Below are 23,095 nucleotides of genomic sequence, written 5' to 3'. Positions count from 1 at the left end.
GGGGGATTCAAATATTAAATAGAACACTATTGCATGTTAGCATTGTTTCTTGAATGCAAGTCACACTAACACTCTAACAGTGCACTTGGTGCTACTAGTGTCTTATTGTATACACATGGAACTTAGTATTAAACTAGATTATTAATTTGATAGCTTTATTTTTATTTTATTGCACTTGACTTTGCCAACAGAAATCAGTTTTAGATTATTTTTTTTTGTTAAATAAATATTCATTTGTATTTGTTAGCTTTATTATTTCTTTATTGCTAATATAAGCTTTTGTTGTTATCATTAGTTAGAAACTAGTGCTATTAATATATATATATAAGTAGTTCTTAGACAATTAGAATGAAAAATCTTGCTTTTTAATAGCGTTTTATTTTTACTTGTCATGTTCTTTTAAATAGTATCTTTCAAATGGGTTGCTGGAGAATAATATTTAATATTCATATTTGCTTTGTCCACTATCAGCAAGTGATTCAGCTCTACTAGAAGTCCAGCCTGAGAAAATTCTTCAGAAAACCGCTAGACGTCTGTCCATCAGAAGCAGAAGGTCCTCAGGCTCCAAGGCTGTGTCCTCAACAAGCCCCAGCCCAACCCACACATCTGCCACATCATTCCAGCTGCCTGACAGCCCACAGTTCAGAAACCACAAAATGAGCAGCACTAGCAGCAACAGTAATGACATTGTGGACAGCCCCAAGTCTAAATCCAGCAAGAAAGATGCTGAGAATGGAGCTAAAGCCAAATCAGGGAAGTCACGCTCAGAAAGCCCGAAATCCAAGAGCAAAAATAATGATAATACAGTACTCCAAAAAAAAAAATAATTGTACGTGGTGCTCTGGTTTAATTTATTTCATCCCTTCAATCCTAATGGCAGAATATATGAATGTGATAACTTTGCATTGTATAGACATTGTAATGTAATCATCTTTATTTTATAAAAGAATATAATGAAACTATTGATGTAAAATTAATGTACAGAAAGAAATATAAGGGATAAGAAGTGATTTGATCAAACAGATACAATCTGATACCCATCCATATTTTAACAAAAACATGACCAAGAAATGATATATTTGTATTAGTGGCATTCTATTTCTTTCTAACTATATTTATGCTAAAAGCTCCTAACATAAATTTTGTAATAACCCCCCCCCCCTTTTTTTTTTATTAATTTTTTTGTTTTTTATATACCGTTTATCTCCTTTTTCTTATATGAAACTAATATTTGAACTGAGCTTTTGTGTCCAACATATTATTTCATTAGTCATGTTTACTGTTCTAACACATTGGAGATGTCAGATCAGATATGCTGTTTCAAACCAAGCAGCAAAGATTTGTCAAGTTAGCCCATTGGGAAAAGTTCATTTATATTTTCTTTTGTTTCATTTATTAAGAGCATTTTAAATGGGTTTTTTTTTTTTTTGTTTTTTTTGTGTTTTTTTTATTTAAAAAAAAAGCCTTCAACTACTGAACACTGGTTTCTATTTTGTCACAATCAAAACAGAAAGTTTGAATTTGAACACTGATTAAGTGTGCATAGTTATCAAGTGTTTATTGTCTAATGAATGCCAGCTGATCACTGGCTTAGTTTTGTAGAATTAAAGATACTGAGACTGGGAACCTTCTGTGTCATTGTATTGTTAGAAGAGATTCCCCAAATCAAGGATATTCCTTGACTTTATAATAATACAAATAATGTCAGTGAACTTCAAAAAATATTCATTAGTGTGAGATGCAGCATTATTTTTTTTATTGTATTTGTTTCATTTAATAAATAAATTAAAAAGAAAACACATCCACTACCACATAAAGCTGTCAAATACCTCACCCACGCCATGTAGCCAAAAGAACATTTTTGTTGCATTGCAAGATGTGATTTGTTTATAGTGGAATATTTTTCTCAGCCTTTGTTTGAATTAGAAAACAAAAAAAGTGCAATTGTAAAACTCTCAGGCATTTCAGGTTGTATTGATATTAGATTTTGTGCTTTTATTTTCAATTATTTTTGTTTCGTTAATTGGTTTGGTATTTTTAATTTTATCTGCATTTGATTTGGAGATGGACAAATAGATAGGAAACTTTTAATCTTTTGAATAGTATTATATTTATTGGTTTGAATTGGTGTGCAGGTTCCCCTGCACAGGATCTTTAACATAAACACAATTTTTTTGGCATGTTTTTTTTCCTTGCATTTTAAGCAAGATGTTTCTTTCTAAATTTATTTAACAAATAAGTAGAAGTTTAAATACAAGGATGCAGTTGATCCTAGACATTTTTTTTAAGTACAGTATTTTAAACTAGATTTTTCATTTTCTTCATCCAATTGAAAGAGTCCTTATGTTTTTGTTTTTTTTTACTTTAACTTTGTAAGTAGTTAATAGTTCAAGACTAATGGACACTTTTTTAGGCCATATCAGCACTAGCTGTACCTCTCAATACTATTGAGTTCTTATATTGCCCAAATGATGTCTCTGAAATTTGTTTGTTCTATATCCTTAGAAACATGATGTTTTTAGTTGACATATCAGACAGAACCATCTGTTCAAAGTCTGTGTATTCAGTCTTGTAAGTTGGCCATAGTTCTTTGATTTTCATTGTAATTGTATTGCAATTGAATGGTATCAGATCTATTATGTACATAGTTTTATTAACATGTAGATAATATTGTTTGCCTTTGTTGTGAGAAAAGCTTTACAGTCCGAGGTCAAGGAATAGGATTAACATTTTGATTTGTTCAGTCTGTCTAGTCAGATTTGAACTGAATTGGCATAGACTTGTATATGGCAAGAGAACTGCATCTTACAGTTTGAAAAAACAGCCAGCTAATGATCAAATTATGTGGGAATAAAGAAGTGGGAATGCTAATGTGACTTGTCTATAGTTGCTTAGTTTCCTAACTTATGGTGGCATATTCTCTGAGCCCCAAGTTCTAAGAAGATTGCAGTACTTTCTGTGGCTACACATTCCCAGCTGTGTCCTATATATTTTGTCACATCTAGTGCAGACCAAGCTGTGGCCTGCCATGAGTCTATTCAAGTTATCTTTTTGCTAGCTGTGCATCTCTTTGGCAGTATCTTTTCTTTGGGTGTCGAGTGTAATGTATCTTTGAAAGTTGCCATGGTTAAAAACATATTTCTCACAATGACTGCATAAGAATTGTATTAATGCAATTAGGTCCTCTACTGAAAGGTCTTAAAGTTGCAGCAGGTCTAGATGATCTTTTCAGGGTTGTCTTTTAAGTTATAAATAAAACTCTCGTTAGTCCAACAAGGTATCTAGATGCTCAATTTTGAACTATTGTGTAAGCAAATTGGCTTTTATTCATAGCTTCCCATGCTATTAGTAATGGCAGCCTCTGTGTAATGTTATTAAGTTGACAATGGAAATAGTTATCTGATCGTATTAATGTGCTATGTTTTTGTTTTTTCATTTGCTAGTCACCAGTTATTCTTTACTAACTTAGTTATTAATGTTAATTTGTCAAGTAACTGAGTGCATTGACTCAATGCCTCTTGATAACTAGGTGGACTACTGTAGGGCTAACTGGTCTATGATAGCTTCTCGGTTTGGTTTGAAGTCTCTCCATTCCATTCCCTCTATTTTATGATGCTTGACTTGCTTCTTGAGACAGTGAAGCTCTTCCTAGAAGTTGTAATATTTTGTAAAAACAATTATTCGTTTCTCTCTGTAATCCAGTGCCACTAACTACATGTTGTAACATCTGTTCATCTTAATCCTGATCTATACTAGACAATAATCTTTCAACAAAACTTTCACTAACCTCCTGTTTAATACATGTACTGTTTCTACCGTTAGTACCGTAAAGCCCATGACATTGGCTGTAGTGCGTTGGAATGAATGAGTTCTCTCTCTTCTCACTATTCTTTTCTCTCCCTATGTGTCAAGCCATATTATTGTCTTGTGTATTATAAGAATAACAACTTGTACAAACACTTTACATTGCTCTGTTATGTCTACTCAATATTGGCCCCATTTGTTCTGACAATGTTATTGAGATGTATTATTCAAGTCTTTACTAAGTGATTATTGATTGAATGAAAGCAAAAAAAAAACAAAAAAAAAATTTGTGGGTTAATGTTTCTTATAAATACATCTACCATTAAACAAGTGTTCATAAAGTAAAGTGTTTGTGTTTACTCATGTGAGTTTAAAGTAAAGTGTTTATGTGTTTACCTTTTTGAGTTTAAAGTGTTATGTGTTTAATTTTATGATGGATAGTTGGCTCATTTAGTTCTTGTTTGCAGTCTTGTTTATAGTCAACTTTTTTTTAACAACAATAATTATATACCGATATATATATATAAAGCGTGTACAGGTATAAATCTTCAGTTATGCAATTATGCTAGATACATAAACACTGGGTAGGGGAAGTAATCTATTAGTCGGTGTTAGCTTGAATTTCTTTTGAACATTTGGCCTTACCTTAGACTCGGAAAGTTCAGCTTACTGCCACTAGATTTAAGGTTAGACTCGGAAAGTTCAGCTTACTGCCACTAGATCTAGGATTTCTCTTTTAGGCGCCACTCTCAAGGCGGGTAAAAACAACAGTCAAACAAATTCTGAATACACAGGTTTTAGATGACATGTTTGGTTCTACATATAAAGTGAACGTTGTTTAGCAATGGCAGAGGTCCCTTACGTTCCTTTACAATTGTATGATTGTTTTTTTTTGTCTTATTACCTCCCAGTAGCCTACTAGTTTTAGGTTGACTACGGTGGGTGTGAACAATTCTAAACATGTTCTCGTATCTTTATATAGCGAAGGCAGGGGAGTAAAAAACGTGCATCTTATTATGACACTTGGCCTGTGTCTTAGCTTACCATTTCCCATTTTCCCTGTCGTCTGAAGTTGAGCCTACGCTTGTAATAAACCGTGTTGCCATTTGTTGACAAACAGAATACCTTTTGGGAAAATACGGGGCGTTATTTAAGAATGTTTAGCCTAGTCTCTAGTTGTAACCAGCACCGGATCTAGATAAGGCCCTAAAGCTGTTTGAAATATGGCGCCTCTTAAAACACACTTTCCTTTGCACTTTTTTACTTTTTGTAAGTTGTCTGGGGATCCTAAGCTTTAGTGCCTAAAAGTAAATCCAGCACTGATAGTAACTATCAATGTATTATAAGTTCGTCAGGTTATCTCGGACATCTATATATAGTAGACCAGCCAATCTAAAACACTTAACGAATTTATATAAAGAGCCTTACAGCAACAGCTATTTGGAGTAGCCCCCGTATCCCCGTCTACTGATCGCGTGATCTTATGTCAACAAGGTCACATACCCACATATATTTATGAAAGGAAAACAAATGTTTATTCAAACACTTTCTCCGTCCTAACCGGCGCTTTGGTATAGACAGACGAGCGCCTGGGCATTTTGTCATCCAGAGTTCAATTGGAACTATTTGAATTAGTAGCTTGTCTTTTTTTTTTTTTTTTTCAGAATGGAGATGATTCCCTTTCTGGATTTACCCACCCACCCCACATGCACACGCTAGTGCTGCTTAATATTCATCCGTGTCTCGTAGCAATAAGGCCGATGTTATAGCCTCCCCTGCGAAGTTAGCAAGCAGCTTTGAGCTGATTAATCCACTTCCACTACGACTTGAACAATAACTTCTCTCCCTTTTCAAATAAACTACAACCACTTTAAAAGTTTTCATCTGATAGAACAACCTCACCTCCTAAAACTTCGCTCCTTGCCGAAATAACGAAGTAGGCCTACAGTACCCGAGTAAAGTGGGGAGGGGAAGTGATACTAGAAAAAAAAAGTATATTACACACAATAGAAAAAAAGTGATTGGTTTCGATCTTAAAGTCACACAATGCAGACAATAGCGACAGCGGGCAGACTGCTGCGGTGTGTAGTGTCCACTGGCAGCGAGACGGCAGTTGGTGGGGCTCTATTAGAACAGCCCATTCTGGGACTTTTTTTTTCTTTCACCCTTCCTTTAACTGGAGCTGACTTATCAATTATTTCTTCCTGAAGACTTACTAATTAATATATCAGTTGAAACGTTACTAGCAGTGTCGTGTTATTCAATTAGGCAAACATCTACATTTGTAAGGTAGGTGGAGAGAAATAGTTCAGAAATGAATACATGAAGAAAAAAAAAAAGTTAGGCTAACTATTCTCTATATAATTTAATGGTTTGAATTAGAAGACATTTTAATGGAGTCTTTATGTGGGGGGGGGGGGGATAAGTAGACCTTATTTATGAAAGGTCTTGTCCTATAAATTAGAGACGTTCATTCAGACGTATAGGCTACTCATGTGTCAATCTAGTAGTGAGTGTTGAGACTTAATAGAAGTTTTCCTGGCTGCTAAGGCAACTCGTTCCATGCTCTAATACTATTAATGGCAATTACAAGAAATTGTCCTAGCACATGAAATAAGAAATGTCTTTCTAGTTATTTCATTAGGTTGTGCTGTTTGTATTTGTAAATCATTTCTTTCAGAAAGAACATAGATCTTATTTAGTTTTAGAACATAAAGTCGTTTGTTAATTGTTTCTCCCCCCTAATAATTACTTTCTTTCATTACTCTTTCGATCACATAGGTCTTACTATTTATTACATTTTTAGAAGTAATAATTTTTATTATTTGGGCCTTAAATTTTATTGTGTATTGTTTGTGTTAATGCAATAAATTAATTTAAGTAATTAGGCCTAAATGGCTGAATAAGTTTTCTTGCATTATGTTAATAATAGGCCTATACGATTATTCAATTGGTAGGCTAAGTCTTTATTTACTTTCTAAATTACAATTGTGTCAGTTTAACTTAAAGAATAACTTGATAACTCAGACTTGACTGGGAGATCTAGATCTGGTGCAGCAGTAATGTAAGTCTTTGTGTTTACCTAGGCTGTCTACACTTACATGTGAAGAATAGCAATAGACATGTCATCAACAAACAAAACAATTGGCCTACTACTTTACTCAACTCAGCGAGTCTTTAGTTTCAAACAAATATGGTTCCTAATGCTGCAATGCTAGCTTCATTGGAGAAGTGTAACTGATTTGGCATGAGCTCGAATCCTGACTCAGATTGGACCTTGTAGGCTGTCAGATAAAGGTAGCACCTAAATCTGACAGCCTACAAGGTCCAATCTGGTCTTGGTGGGGAGAGGTACCGTATGTTGGAGAAGGGCTGCCGTGTTGCCTTTAGCAAACACAACTGTTGGCCACCGACCCATGGATAATTAGCCAAGAGGTTTATGCTACCCAACCAAACATATAATTGCTGAGTTAATTAGTCTGGACCAGATCGCGCAGAACATATTGTACTGCAGCTGTAGCATGAAAAATACAATTTTGTACAAATGTGACCCAATTCTTTACACGTTAAAGGGACAGAATAATGAATACACTTGATTAAAAAAAAGTTTTCTAATATTATTTATCTTAATTCCTTTCCTTCGAAAAAAAAAAGATTATGAAAATATTGGCTTGTCTCATAATACAATGTAGATTGACATGTATAGGCTTACAGTCAGGGGTGGACTGGCAATATGGGCATTCGGGCAAATGCTCGGTGGGCCAGTACCCAAATGACCACAGTGATCCTGTAGGAATAAAATTTATGTGCCTAATGGAAGCCTTAAAAAAATGTTACTCTGTAACAACTAAGTGGGTCTGTCTTTAAACTAATAGAAATCAAAATTTATTTTATGTTTGTGAAAAAACTTCATTTAATTAGAAGCTGTGTCCCTGTATGAGTGACACCCCTTGGCACTGTAATCAACGTTTGCACATGCACTAAGCTTTCAATATATACATGCTGGTCTTCTTTAGTTTTTAAAAATATATTAACCACATGATCGCTATATTCTACTAATAGAAGATATTATACGTTTGTTTAAATGACTGAAAGCAAATTGAAATTCGGTAAAGTATTGCTTGGCAAAAATTACTCAGCAAGCTTTAACTAGACTTGTTAAATAAAAAAAAAAAAACCACTATTTTCCCGCAATATTATATATAATATATATTTTGATCTGTAGGCCCTATATTTTAAATTTGTAAAGTATTAATTGGAAATAGATAGAGAGTATAAAGTACTTTAAACGAATGGGAAATAATTTTTACAGTGGAAGTCTTATTGGCATGTTTTTAGCTTCGATGTTTTAAATGCATACCACACCTTTTTTTTTTTCAAATCAGCTGGGATACTTCTGAAAATACTTGTAATCAATGCGTTGAATAATTTATGATTGATTGGAGATCAAAGTTTTAAAAAATCAATTCAAAGCAGACCTAGATTTCTTTTTTTTCTCGTCATTATCATGTATCAAGAAGACTCAAACTATGAATGTACAATTTCAAAGTATAGGCCTTAAATAAAAATTATAATATTTAATTTCGTTGGAAACTGTCTAAGTTACAAATTTTATGTTAAATATACTCAGCAAGAAAAAAATTGCTGTTTAAAGTGCCGTAATATCTTTGCTATATTAGAGCAAATTGTAAGCTATTTTTATTTCATAAAAAAGCATGACATATTTTTTTCGAATAATAGCGTATACGACTTCGTTTTACAATAGCAAAACGCGCTCACGTTTTAGGCGTAGGTCTGCTATGTTAATTTTTGTTCATATAGTTCTCTAATAACCAGAACAGCTCATTCGAAGATCTTCCAATTTTTTTTTCAATGAACCATTATGGTTCTATATAAAACTTACAATTTGTAATGCACCAAAGAAAAGCTGGTGGAATAACATGAAATAATGGACCGGCCTATTTCTTGCTACCGGGCATTCTGCTAAGAATAGCTGCTGACCGGGTAAAGTGGAGGGATTTGGTGACGCAAACTGTCCCAACACCGCCCCTACGACGAAAAGGGGACAGATGAGATAAGAATGCATCAAGGCGTCCTCTATACAACATTCATTCAACATCAAGATAAATGCGCTAAATAGATACTGCGGTTTACTAATCATCAGTACACTCAAGTTTTCTTGAAACAAAAAATGAGATTTTTATTGACCGTACAAACCGGTGTTAGCCCATACATACTATACATCTATACACGACAGCTTATATATTAAATTGTTCTGATTAGATCAATGGTGATGTCTGTTGCAATTTGTTTCATTGCAATCTTTGTTTAGATTGTCCAAAAAAAACAAAAAACTTTACAAAATATTTTAGATCTTCTAAAGCTGTACTTAAAGCATGGAATAAAAAATATAAAGCCAAGTGATATCAATCTTAAATTAGTTTTTAAAATCGATCAATTGTAATTAAATTTATAGCCCTCATTGTTTTAAATAGGTTTTTAAGGATATCCGTCTTGAAACCAAATTCGTTCTATTCAATTCAACATATAAGTTATTATGTCAGGATATTTTCCACAACAATTCTTCAATCAGAAGTTAGGCCTATTGCAAAACAGACGATAAAATTGTTAATGCCTATTTATGTTTTACATATAAACCATCGAATGTTTTGCTTTTGACATTGTCTGAAATACAATTTTGTTTCTGAAAGATTTTAAAGACACAACACAAAATGTCCAAAGCCGGATCTTTAGCTGAAAGAAAGCTAGAGTCCAGTATGGACCACTCCAATTCTGCCAAATTTCGAGCTGGTCGCTTACGTCTAAAGATGCGCATGCTCTCACACTTAGCCACTTCCACGATTGCCAGTCAGCCTTCCTATGTGGCCTATGAGAACACATACAAAATGGTGTCAGACGAAGGGAAACAATTCTCCGTCAAGAAAGCTGAAGAGGTTTGTATAATTAGGGATACATGTTATAGATTTTCAGAACCGTTGAGGTTTTCTGGATATAATATGACGACTCCTCATACTTTTAATTATTTTCTTTTGTTGTTGTTGTTGTTGTTCCAAAAGTGATTCTCGTACTTTCGTGTTTCGCCCATAATCTATCGAAACAATGCAGCTCAACATAAAATGTTGTTAGTAATCTATAAATAGGTAGCTCGGTGTCATTTTTTCACTCCATAGAACCTGGTCCTACAGATCTATATCTGTAATATTTTTCAGGATTTATCAATTTCACACTTCCTTCTACACAAAATTAAAAAAAATGTAATGCGCCTATCTATGATATGTATACCTAAACTTTCATGTTAATTAAAGATTTAAACTCTATGAAGACATTGTGGCTGATTAAGTGGAATCTCGTCCTAAGTATTTGCTATACTTTTATATATTAGGTCTAAGAAAGGCATTTAAATGCTTAGAATATACATTCAACTTTTAAAGAACGTCTTTGCAAACATTAGTGAAATGTTTACCCACAAGTATTTCAATAGAAAAAAATGTTTGCCTTGCATCAATGTTACTCAATGCTTTTAGGGCCTTAAAAAACGATCGAATTTTCTAAGAACTCCTAAGCTTTAATGAAGTGATCTTCACTTTATTTTTTATTACAAAGCTATCTGTCTGTCTGTCTGTCTCTTTCACAAACATTCTCAGATTAACTTGAAACTTTGCACAATTATTCGTTGGCATAGAAAAGAGTCAATAAAAAAAAAATAACAATTAGTCAATGCTAATATTGGTAATTAATTATTTTGTTTGATATCAACAAGGGAAATTAATCCTCCAGTACCGGTATTCATAGAATATGACTCAATGAATGGGTTCGGTCCCCTTAAATAGTTTCACTTTTTCCCCCCACACCTTTTATGGAATCAAGTTGAAATTTAAAACAATTAGATATTGTAATCAATTAAAAAATTAACCAAGTAGTCGTTTTATTGTAATTATTGTAATTGATATCAAATAAGGGAAACATTTCTACATTATTGAGATATATAGTTGCAAATGCGGAGTTCTTCCCCTTAGATAATCTTTATTTTTTAAAGAAGCCTTTTTTTATATTTTGCTTGGCGTAGGTCATACTTGGTGTGTTTGGGCATTACTTGACTGGGAAAACTTACGATCCTAAAGTATTTCCAAGACTGAGTAAGAATCTAACAGAACTTATTAGAGACAGAGTGAAAGCTTTGGGCATAGAACGGTAAGTCAACAACTAGAGCCTACAACTAGAATATAATCCTACATAAATAAAACTGCTTCAATTATAGAACATGGTGGTCTTTGCTTTGCAGCCTATCACGGTGAAGACCGAATTTAGTTTTCACCTAGTCGTAAGACGTCGGGCTTCAGTCTTGCAGCGGCCAGACCAGAATCATATTGCAACTGGAAATAGGCCTAACAATATTTTGAGGGAGAGAGAGTGAGTGAGAGGGGGGGGGAGGAAGGTAAAAGGGAGGGGGAGGGAGGGAAGATGGGACAAAGAGAGAGGCTTAGCAAGGTTTAAATTAAAGTTGTAAGTGTAACTATAGTATAACTAAAGTACAATGCCCAGTCTTTCATCTCGCTTGTTCTACGAGATGGACCATAGTCGTTACGACTAAAGGAGGCATACAATAACTAAAGCATTTGGTTCAAATACGCCTTTTTCCTGTGATGGAAAAAAAAAGTACAGAAAATTAGGGAGGGGAAAGTACATGCAATTACATTAACACAATATCAACTACAGAAAATAATATCTAACAAGGTTACAAAGACAGTTTGTGTGGAAACACAAACTCAAAATCGGCCCCCGAAGTGGTACACCCAGGCAGGCTTCAATATTTTTAGAAAGAACATCCAAATGAAATTATATCAAAGACAAATGAGAGAGAAGAATGGAGAAAGAAGGTTGACAGATCTTGTGTAGTGCCCCAACGGTCCAGCAGATCAAAGGATAGGTGCAAGTGAATGCAAATTTAGATGTGAATCTGGCCTAACTAATTCCCCTTTCAGACTTTGTGGTCTATAGGGCAGATGATGTAAAGTTCATCTGTTTTTGTGGCCTACTGTTAACGAGGGTGTCATGTAGCCAGCACAACGACCAACCGCCTTTACTTTCCCCCAACTAATGTCAGGTACCCATTAGAGCTGGGTGGACTCAGAGGCGCCCAAGGATTCCGAAGTTGAAAATCCTAGTCTTCATCAGTATTCGAACCCGGGACCCCGGTTCGGAAGCCAAGCGTTTTACCGCTCAGCTACCGCGCCAAAGAAAACATTGTCACAGCATAATAAAAAAAAAATATGCACGAAAATGAAATTTAAAAGATTACTATTCGTTTTAATCTAGGTCTAACTTATAATGCATGTGACAGGTGGGGAAATGTGATGTGTGTTTGGCGCGTTTGATGTCTAGGGGATGATTATTTTTAAAGCTATCACACACCAACCTATCAGCATATGAATCGGGAGCAGACACGCAACGAGACAAAGCAATGAAAGATAGATACAAAAGTTAAAAATGAAGAATATTTATTTACATAAATATACATATAAGAATAAAAAGGGGGAGGGTTTGCACCTATCTCTAAATAATACTAGATTTAATCATCACTCTTGCACCTAATAAGAGAGTATGTCACTTTGTCCTCTGACTTATCTGGTTGTCCTGTTGATGTCGCAGCTGGCCGTGTCCTGGCTTGAGGTTCTGCAGCTGGAGGTGGCGCTCTAGCGGATAGAGGGACGCCGGTGATATAGTTCTTGTGGAGTCTCAATCCCCAAAATCTAATATCTGTAGTGGGCACAGTAGGGCGGGTGGCCGGCTACCGTGGGCACAAGGTTACTGCGGGCAGAGCTGATCTGCCGTGGGCAGCGTAGTTGACAGGATATGTCCAGTGAGTTGCAGAGGGTTGGCGTAGCTATGACGTCTCACACAGATCTGAATCTATAGGGACGTCGCACCTAATAGCTTGACATGTGGGCTGTCGAATAGGCGGGTAATGCCGATAGCGCCAAGTGGTAGAGTTGAGTAGATCTCAGTAGGCAAATGCAGTGCTGAATAGCACTCGGCACATAAATAGGCAATAGGTGATTCTCGATAGCAAATAAATAGGCAGGTAAGTAATCCGATAAATAGGCAGACACCTGAGGGAGGCTGCGGATAAATAAAGACAAGTTAGGACATGTCTCTCATGCATCTTATCGATGCCCTCAACTGAGGTGCATTCGTCAGATTGGTAAAATTGCTTTAGAGCACAATAGGGAGATGATGACAAATGGGATTTGGAAAATAGATGGCTGATAGTAGCAATATAAAAATGTACATAAAAGGGAAAGTAATAATATAAAATGTACATAGAAGGGGAAATAATAATCTCAAATAAACAACACAGGTGGATAGAGAAAGAAGGGAGGGGGGGTTGAATTGGGCGGTGGTCAGCGATCCTGACGGTATGTTTACATATGACCGTCGATCGAGAACAATGGGGCGCGCTTGAATGGAGAGGGTGTCCGTTCAAGAGGCGCAACTCTCGTTAGAGTGAAATGGCTACAGGGGAGATAATTCAATACAGGGGAGATAACTCATATCTCCTTTCTAAGCGCAGTATTAGTGCGATAGTAGAATTATCAAGGCTGTCAACCGAGATAAAGGAAATAAAATAAGGTGTACAAATATATACATGGTTGCATCAATGATCAAATGATGCAACATAGCATTAATAGATTAATGCAATACATAAAATATATACATAGCACATGTTTATGTTTTCTACTTACGCCAGTGAGAAATACACAATGAACTAAGCAAAATACACATGATAATATCCAATGGAAATAGCACAAAAGTAATTAAGATGGAACTTGTGATTAAGTTCGGCTTACCACCAGGTATTCCTCTAGGAGTGAGAATAAATGATATAGTCCAGACTCGATAGCTCAGCTCGAATGAGAAAGAGAGTCTGACTTGATTTAATTTACCTTATATACAAAGGCCTGGAAAATGTGAGCGGAAACAGGAAATGTCCTAGGCTTAGAATTATCTTACACGTGGGTGAAGTCCGACAAGAGATGGGATTCGCACATTGGGAGGTCAATGGGCGTGTTTGTCCTCGTGGTCTCCTAGATCAAAGAGAGACATAGGAGAAAGAGGGGGTGGGAGGAGTGACTTGCATTCCACACAAGGTGGTGTCCACTGCGGCTGTCAGACATCCTGCCGATAAGATCAAAGAGTCTGTGTGTATCTTTGCCCCGGTCAAGGGAAGATAAATGAAAGGACGCGCCTTAACTATCTCCAATGTGGTCAACTAAGTCTAGCCTGGAGCGGAAAAGGTGTGGCGGGTGAATAATTTAGGGGTAGGATGGGGAAATAATTAAAATAAAATAAATAAATAATGAAAAATAATAATTAATGCTGTGATAAATTTGAGTGACTCTGACAGCGAGTTTTTGACTTGTCACAATGCATACTAATTTGCTTTTTCTCTTTAAAAAAAACTGCTTGCCTAACTGATTTTAAAAATTAGGTTTTTCACTTTCAGAAAAAAAAAGTAGCCGTTGCATCAGAACTTTGAATGGTCTAAAATATTGTGATGTCGGATTTTAAATATCTTTTCTAGTTTACGAGATCTATACGGTACGGACGGACAGACATTTTGCACAAAACTAATAGCGTCTTTTCCCCTTTCGGGGGCCGCTAAAAATGAGTCAAAGATTTGTTTGTTTTCGCAGATACAAGCTTTTGACAACTGTTACTTTATTGGAGAACAAATCACAGGGAGTACAACTGGCAAGTCGTGCGCTGTGGAATCAACAACTGGACACTTTTGCGTCTGCCTCCTTTCAAGGACCAAATTATTTTGCTGTTGGCACTGTGTACGCCATCTACCATGATTAAAACTTATATTTGATAGAATATCAAACTAAAAGAGTCCATTTTTAAATGGCAAACATTAAATTGCTAACCGTTCAAGCACGCACATTATTTTTTGAAATATATTCAATTTTTATGCTTTTGCAAGACAAGAGAATGGCGCTATTCATGGGAGGTAACTTTTGGATTCTATTTTATAAGAGTACTTAGCAAAAATGTGTTTGCTAAATAAATGCGATGTTAGCAAACAAGATGATTTGATGGAGTTCCTATATCATCTTACATTCTTGATGTAGGCCTATACATTTTTTTGTTCAAAATAAAAATGCTTGTCTGTAGATCTATGTACTTGCTGTTGTTCACCGTGAAAGTAATGTTGAAAACGATCTCTATTGGAGATTTTCATGAAAAAGTGAACAAGGTTCATTGAAGCTAAATTGAACGTCATTGTTGTCAAGTAAAAAAAAGAATAATAATATCTCAATGCAAGGCATTTGATTACGTAGCAAAACTCCTTTATTACCGCTAGTTAGTTGCCCATTTGTCTTTTTTTTTTAATTTAGAAAATTTGATTCTGCAGCGCGATATAAAAAATTATTATGTAGGCTACTTTTTAAAAATACACATTATCAACACATACTTTCTTGTGTACACTGAATAAGTTACAACAAATTATTTAAAGTTTTGTCCATTTTTCACATGTAGGCTCTGAAAATCTCCAAAAAAAAAAAAAAAAAACCGCTGATTTCATGATTCTTAATATTCCGTTACAAGTGTGATTTTTATATGCTATTCATAAAGTTAATTTGTAGTTGTTTTTATCAGATAATAAAGGTATTTATATTTTACTCCTCTGAATACACGTTTAAAGTATGTTATATATGTTACATGTTGTTTTTTTAGTTTAAACTATTTTTTTTCCTAATTTTGTTTTTGTCTGGTAGGAATTCGTAATTTGATTTAGAATAGTAGAGCTACCTATCTATTAATTTTTATTAACTTTAAAATTACCGGGTATAAATAATTTGTGATGACATAGATATTGTAAAGAACATTCCCATTATAACATTCAGTGGACCACAAACACCGAATAAATTAATTAATATGTGCGGTTCCCAATAAATATAGGCCTACGTGTAGCACACAATGCACTTTATAAAAGAAGAATAGCCTTATATTTATGGACATCAGAAAACAATGACGACTGGCTTTCTCAAGACACTTTCGCACTGCCCTGCATCAATGAAGATGTACAAATAGTGTTGAAAGGTTAAAAAGGGAATTTGTTACAGACACGCTTGTCAAAATCGTTGCAAAATACAAATTTTTATGTTTTTGCAAGACAAGAGAACCATGATATCATTAAAATAAATAGCCTTTAGAATACATATATCATTATTCAATAAATAAGATAATATATATCCAAGTTATGGCTACACAACTTGCATTGTAATGTCTTTTGTAAATGTACCGATAATAATAGAATATACATCCTCTGTTTGGGCTACTCAACTCAAGAAAACATATTATTAAGAAGCTGGAACCAAATAGAGCAGTGAGATTCATAACTAACGAATATTCACATTTGACTAGAGTAACACCTTTAGTAAAATCACTAAATTCAGAAAACCTTCAGAAGAGAAGACTCATAAGTAAAGTAGCAATTATACATAAAACGATGAACCATAATCTTTAAATACAAAATCTAATAAAATACTCAGACACAAAGGTAGGCTAAAAGCACATTCCTTGTTCCATATGCTAGGACAGATTTGTACAAATACTCCTTCTTCCTTAGTGCTATTAAAGCAGGGAATGGGTTGTCTGAGCCAGCCAGGAAAACCAGTGACTTGGCAAAATTTAAATCATTGGTTAACATGCATGACTAGATGCATGACGCGTAGAACATAATAATCTTTTTTTTTTTGTATTAAATAAGATAAGATACATTCAGATTACTCAATTCAGTCCCACATTGAATTCGTCTTATTGTGGTAAAAAGGGGGAAGGCACCAACAGGGCCAGACCTTGTGATTGTCAAAAGAGTTAAGCCGAAGGCTCTTCGAACTCTAGGCGTGTATAAGCTTGCTTAACAAACGTTATTTCTTGAAGAGGTCCAAGTCAATGTCTCTGTAAAACATTGCTATTTCCGATATACGCAGTGGCGTAGCAAGGTATCCGTGGGCCCGGGTTCAAGAACATTTTGGTGGGCCCGGGTTCAAGAACATCTTGGTGTCCCCCCTCCAGCCAATAAAACAAATTTATTGTGTGACAAAAATGTGTAATCTAAATGCAAAGACATTCCAATGGTAAAGATCGTAACTTTAAAAAAAAAAGTTATTTGAATGGATGGTTTTAAGGTCATACGTTGTGAATGAGTGGACATTGGCATCGTATTGGTTTCAAAATCAACCACCGCAAGAAAACAAAGAAACAAAAAAACTTCGAATGGATGGTTTTGAGGTCATACGATGAGAATGTATGGGCATTGGCATCGTATTGGTTTCAAAATCAACCACCGCAAGAAAACAAAAAAACTTCGAATGGATGGTTTTGAGGTCATACGATGAAAATGTATGGGCATTGGCATCGTATTGGTTTCAAAATCAACCACCACTGGAATCCGCTATCGGAATAATTTAAATAGGCATTCGCTGAACCTCCAAGAAAACATTTAACATCTATATTTCATTTAGTATGGGGATCCAACCCAGGACTTGTGTGACAGGCTCGAGCTAAATGGGAGATGGCATAAACACGGCTTGGTGTTGGAACGAATTGATGTTGGAAATCATGTGCCAGTGCTTCTTGTGACTGAATTAGAGACAGTATTATAAGCGCACATTCTTAAAAGCACGGGATAAAACGATATTATTAATTAATATCTATTCGTTTTAAGACGCATTAGGAAGTAATATGTAAGCATGTAGTTTAAATATTGGACTACTAGTGTTAAGTTAAATTTTAATTTAGGTGATGGCCAGAGACTAGATGTATACGACATAACCACTGCCTGCTACACAAGTAGGCCTAAATATCTCATCAGTACTGCGAGAACTATAGGACGTAACCTCTGCATGCTACACAAGTAAATATCCCTCCAGTACTGCGAGGACTATAGGACGTACCCACTGCCTGCTACACAAGTAAATATCACACCAGTACTGCGAGGACTATAGGACGTAACCACTGCCTGCTACACAAGTAAATATCACTCCAGTACTGCGAGGACTATAGGACGTAACCACTGCCTGCTACACAAGTAAATATCACACTAGTACTCCGGGTTCAAGAACATCTTGATGGGCTCCTCTCCAGCCAATAAGACAAATTTAGTGTGTGACAAAAAATGAGAAACTAAATGTAAAGACATTCCAATGGAAATATTGTCGTACCTTTTCTTAAAAAAAAAAGTAATTATGTCATAACGTTTGATTCAGTTAGGACTGCATATAAGTAATAGTGTCTTAAAAGTCAATGTTTTTACTTCTTAACAGAGTTAAACTACTTAAAAGTGTTTCAAATGAACAAAACAAATGTTCTTCCTAAGTTCTAAAGTGGGCTCCAACTGGCCTTGAGCATGGGCCCAAGCGTAATGAGCTCCTAGCGCCTTGGTTGCTACGCCACAGCTGTGGGCCCCTATTGCTTGTGGGCCCGGGTTCATTGAACCCCTTCGCGCCATGGATGCTACGCCACTGGATATACGGTATCTGGTACTCCGGGCCAGGAGGATTTTCAGCTACACGTCGCCTCAGCGTGGCGCCTACGGTGGAAACGTCTTATAGTGGATCAACTAGATAGGCTAAGTACGAATAGCGAACCAGGCCTTCTAGCAGGTCTCATTAGGTGAGCTTTATTTTTTTTTATCTCATTCGGGGTGGGGATGGAACAAGTAGCCTGCACCCCAGTCCAAAAAGTCCGCCACACCGTTCCACAAAGGGGTCGTCATCAGAACCGGATTGCTGGATTGGCGAACCTCGCACGGAACAGTGGCGGTTACAGTATAGGAATATGAGACAAGCTCCCCGTAGTTAGCACTGTTCTCGGCCATTTATAGCGAGTGGGACCCAGGAACGGGGACGGTGCGCTGTGTACGCGGCACGGTCCGGTCTGGCCCATTCAACCGATATGACCTTCTACAGCTGGGAGCCCTCAGACAGGACATGGGATGAAGAATCCCAATGTCCAGGCCTGGTTGTTGGATAAAAGCCTTTCTAACGACCAACGGGATAAACGGCGCCCGTGTAGGCGCCGATTCCCTACTGGACTTCATTGAAGGTACTCTGGGCGCATGGACTAGAATGCATGGCCGAAGGCCGAGTACACCGGGAACCCCGCCATTTTCCTATGTTGTACTAAGCTAATCGTGCAGGACTCGCCATTTGTGTAACTGTCCCTTGAGGATTGACGAACGGCGCATGGATTATCGAAAGGGATGTGGAAGCTCTCTTTCAACTCCGTACCGTGCAATGGGAAAGCTCTCGCATTCCCTTGGACACTCCCTTAGAAGTTTTGTTTTGCTATTCATTTAGCTTAATCACTACCTCAAGTAGGCTCTAATCGTTTCCACCAGAATGCCACGTTGAGACAGTATAGCAGACCTAACAATTGTGCAAGATGCAATTTTACACTTCATTTCTGAAGGAGCTTTTGAACACTTTCAAGTCACAGACCTATAAGTATATTCTATAATATATATATATTATTCAACCCCCCCCCCCGAAATGAAATCAAACCCCTTCAGCGGGGTTTGAAGCTAAAAATACCTCTTCAATATGAAAAACAAAAGCAAATTATGCACTCAAAATGTTATGAGCTTAGCTAAATGTGTTTTGACTCAGTTTTGAGTTTAAACCCCCTTTCAGCGGGGTTAGAAGGTAAAAAAATACCTCTTTAATATTAAAAACAAAACAAATTATACACTCAAAATTTTATGAGTGTAGTCAAAGGGGTTTTGAGTTTAAACTCCTCTGTCTCCAGCGGAGTTTGAAGCTAAAAAATACCTTTTCAATATAAAGAAAAAGCCAATTACACACTCTAAAATCTATGAGCGTAGCCAAAGGGGTTTTGAGTTTAAACCCCCCGCCAGCGGGTTTGAAGCTAAAAAATACACCTTCAGTGTAAAAAGAAAAAAGCAAACTACGCACTCAAAATGCTATAAGCGTTCCAAAAGGGGTTTTGAGTTTAAACCCCCTTCAGAGGGATTTGACGCTAAAAAATACCTCTTCAATATAAAAAAAAAAGCAAATTACACACTAAAATTATTTGAGTGTAGCCAAGCCAATTGGGGTTTTTTAGTTTAAACCCCTCTCCAATTGATGGTTTTTTTTTTAAAGTTTAAAACCCCTCCAGATGGTTTTGAGTTTAAAATCCCCTTTCAGAACGTTTTGAGGTAGAAAACCTCTATCTTCAATATTATTCTAAAGCAAACTACAGTTACCAAATTCTATGACCGTAGCTAAATGGGGTTTTGAATTTTTAAAAAAATATAATAACTTCAGAGATTTTTTAGTTTAAAACCCCCAAAAGATGATTTTGATGATAAAACATCTCTTTTCGATATAAAATCTAAAAAAAACTACAGTCACCTAATTCTAAGAGCGTATTCAAGAGAGGTTACACATTTCTACCAGTGGCCGAGCTCCATTATTAAACTGCAGTGAATAGTCATCTGCCGAAATTGAAAAACACTAAATGTGGCTCAACAAAGATGGCTAAGACAGATTTTAGGAGTAAGTTATAGAGATCGGGTCTAAATCAAGGACATCCTATGACGAACTGGGAGTCGACCCCTTGGTAAGATTGTGACAGAGCGTCGCATGAGGTTTGCGGGACATGTTCTCCGACAAAATTAATTACGCATAAGAAATGGGATGACATCCTAGTACAACTTGGCTCCACACATTCATGGAGGTCCTCAGAGCAGGTGGGAAGAGGCTTCAGACATTTCCAGTGAGATTTTTGTGGAGACAGCTTGACGGAAAATGCGCCGAACGGCGCGGGAGGGTCTAAGTCAGTAAGAATAGCACATTAAATTTTGCAATAAAACTTTCTAATAGCAGGAAAATGCACTGTAGATACCTCAGAATATGCATTTTGTTGGCTTTTAATACCAGAAATAGTGTTTGGCGGCGGGGCTTAGCCCCGCGCTGGGGGAGCTCCTGACGCTCCCCCAGACCCCCTTCCTATCTATGGCGGAGAGTCAAAAATTTTTCCACTAACTCCAGGAAGAGCCTATTCTAGGGCACAATAAACGTCTTCCAAAAGAATGAAAGGTCAGAATGTTATAAAGATTATGTACACACACACACACATATACATACATATACATTTTTTTTCGCGGGGGGGAGGGGGGGGGGGAAATCCCCCCGAAAAAAAATCCTGGCTACGCCAATGATATATATATATATATATTATGTGTGTTTCAAGTACTGTAGGCCTACTTATATTTATCTCTGATGATAATACGAACATCTGCGCAGAGTAGATCTAACAACCTACTGCAATGGTGATTCAATATATATATATATATATAGGGCCGGCCGTAGATAATTGGAGGCCCTATATATATATATATCATGGGCGTAGCCAGGGGGGGGTTCTTGGGGTTCAAACCCCCCCCCCGAAATGAAATCCCCCCCCCCCCAAGGGAGTCGGAATTTAGTGACTGATTTTTTGCTTTGATTTTGTTTATTTTAGGTGAGATTTTAATACTAAACCATCACTTGCCCTAGCACAACCAATTTAAAGGGGTTTTGAGTTTAAAACCCCCTACCAGGGGGGTTCGAGTTTAAAAACCCCTACCAGCGGGGTTCGAGTTTAAAAACCCCTACCAGGGGGGTTCGAGTTTAAAACGCCTACCAGAGCGGTTCGAGTTTAAAAACCCCTACTAGGGGTTTTGAGTTTAAACCCCCTACCTGGGGTTTTTGCAGTTAACTCCCCCTCTTCTATAAAACAAAACCAATAAAAAATGCAAACGAAAATCCCCTAATTCCAAGAGCACAGTTAAGGAAGATTTTGATTTTAAAACCCCGTCTAAAATTTACGATAAACCCCCTCTTTAATATAAAAAAAAGCTAATTAGGCACTCAAAATGTTATGAGCGTAGCTAAATGGGTTTCGACTCAGTTTTGAAGGTAAAAAATACCTCTTTTTAATAATAAAAAAAAGCAAATTATACACTAAAAATGTTATGAGTGTAGTCTATGGGGTTTTGAGTTTAAACTCCCCTCCAGTGAAGTTTGAAGCTAAAAAGTACCTCTTCAATTTAAATAAAAGAAAATTACTCACTCTAAAATCTATGAGCGTAGTCAAAGGGGTTTTGAATTTAAACCCCCCGCCATCTTCAGTGTAAGAAAAAAAGCAAATTACGCACTCAAAATGCTATGAGTGTTGCCGAAAGGGGTTTTGAGTTTAAACCCCCATTCAGAGGGGTTTGGTGCTAAAAATACATCTTCAATATAATAAAAAAAAGCAAATTACACACTAAAATTATTTGAGCGTAGCCAAGCCAATCGGGGGTTTTGAGTTTCTTCTACAGATGACTTTTTTTTAAAAGTTTAAAACCCGTAGGCTTCACTTGGAATTTATTATCCTTTTTAATGAAATGTGAGAGGTTTTAAAGATGGTTTTGAGTCTAAGATCCCCCTACAGAGCATTTGAGGTGCAAAACCCCCAACAGAAGATTTTGACGATAAAACTTCTCTTTTCGATATAAAATCTAAAGCAAACTACAGTCACTTAATTCCAAGAGCGTATTCAAGAGCAGTTACTTATTTTTACCAGCGGCAGGGGTCCATTAATAAACTGCATTGAATAGTCATCTGCCGAAATTGAAAAACACTAAATGTGGCTCAACAAAGATGGCTAAGACAGATTTTAGGAGTAAGTTATAGAGATCGGGTCTAAATCAAGGAAATCCTATGCCGAACTGGGAGTCGACCCCTTAGTAAGATTGTGAGAGAACGACGCATGAGGTTTGCGGGACATATTCTCCGACAAAATGAATTACGCATAAGAAGAGTTGCAATGATATGCTAGTACAACTTGACGCCACTCATTCATGGAGGTCCTCATGGTAGGTGGGAAGAGGCTTCAGACATTACCAGTGACAAATTTTTATGGAAACTGCTTGACGTCAAATGCTCCGAACGGCGTGGGAGGGTCTAAGTCAGTAAGAATAGCATATTAGGTTTTCGAAATAAAACTTTTTAATAGCATTAAAATGTACTGTAGATACCTCAGAATATGCATTTTGTTGGCTTTCAATACCAGAAATAGTGCTTGGCTTCGCCCCGCGCTGGTGGAGCTCCTAGCGCTCCCCCAGACCCCTTTGCTAGTAATGTCAGGGAATCTCCCAGCCAGCAAAGCTACCTGTTCAGGCCCGGGCTGAGTTAGGGGCCCGCACGGGGAACCGGATAGTCGTGCGGGGCAG

General features: G+C 36.6%; 2 protein-coding genes across 10 annotated transcripts in view; both read left to right on the top strand.

Annotated features, from left to right (window-relative positions):
* The window catches only part of LOC106057120 (ral GTPase-activating protein subunit alpha-1-like), a 55,085-nt gene extending 52,219 nt beyond the window's left edge, over positions 1 to 2,866 (top strand). For 6 of the 9 annotated variants that reach the window (XM_056023781.1, XM_056023780.1, XM_013214193.2 and 3 more), the window contains one exon: positions 472 to 2,866. In XM_056023781.1, the coding sequence (XP_055879756.1) occupies positions 472 to 827 (356 nt within the window). In that variant the 3' untranslated portion in view covers positions 828 to 2,866. The remainder of the gene's footprint in view (positions 1 to 471) is intronic. The other 3 variants (XM_056023779.1, XM_056023778.1, XM_056023783.1) reach the window with 1 other exon arrangement.
* Positions 2,867 to 5,885: 3,019 nt separating this feature from the next.
* On the top strand, positions 5,886 to 15,519 carry LOC106057119 (dynein light chain Tctex-type 5-like). The gene is made up of 4 exons (XM_013214190.2): positions 5,886 to 6,093; positions 9,516 to 9,758; positions 10,892 to 11,016; positions 14,520 to 15,519. The coding sequence occupies exons 2-4, from the start codon at positions 9,537 to 9,539 to the stop codon at positions 14,683 to 14,685; spliced, it is 513 nt and encodes a 170-aa protein (XP_013069644.1). The 5' UTR covers positions 5,886 to 6,093; positions 9,516 to 9,536; the 3' UTR covers positions 14,686 to 15,519.
* Positions 15,520 to 23,095: the final 7,576 nt, after the last annotated feature.

Source organism: Biomphalaria glabrata, chromosome 3 (assembly GCF_947242115.1).
Source record: "Biomphalaria glabrata chromosome 3, xgBioGlab47.1, whole genome shotgun sequence".
Taxonomy (NCBI): domain Eukaryota; kingdom Metazoa; phylum Mollusca; class Gastropoda; family Planorbidae; genus Biomphalaria; species Biomphalaria glabrata.
The sequence above is the reverse complement of the archived record's forward strand: the minus strand, read 5'-3'. Positions and strand labels throughout refer to the sequence as shown.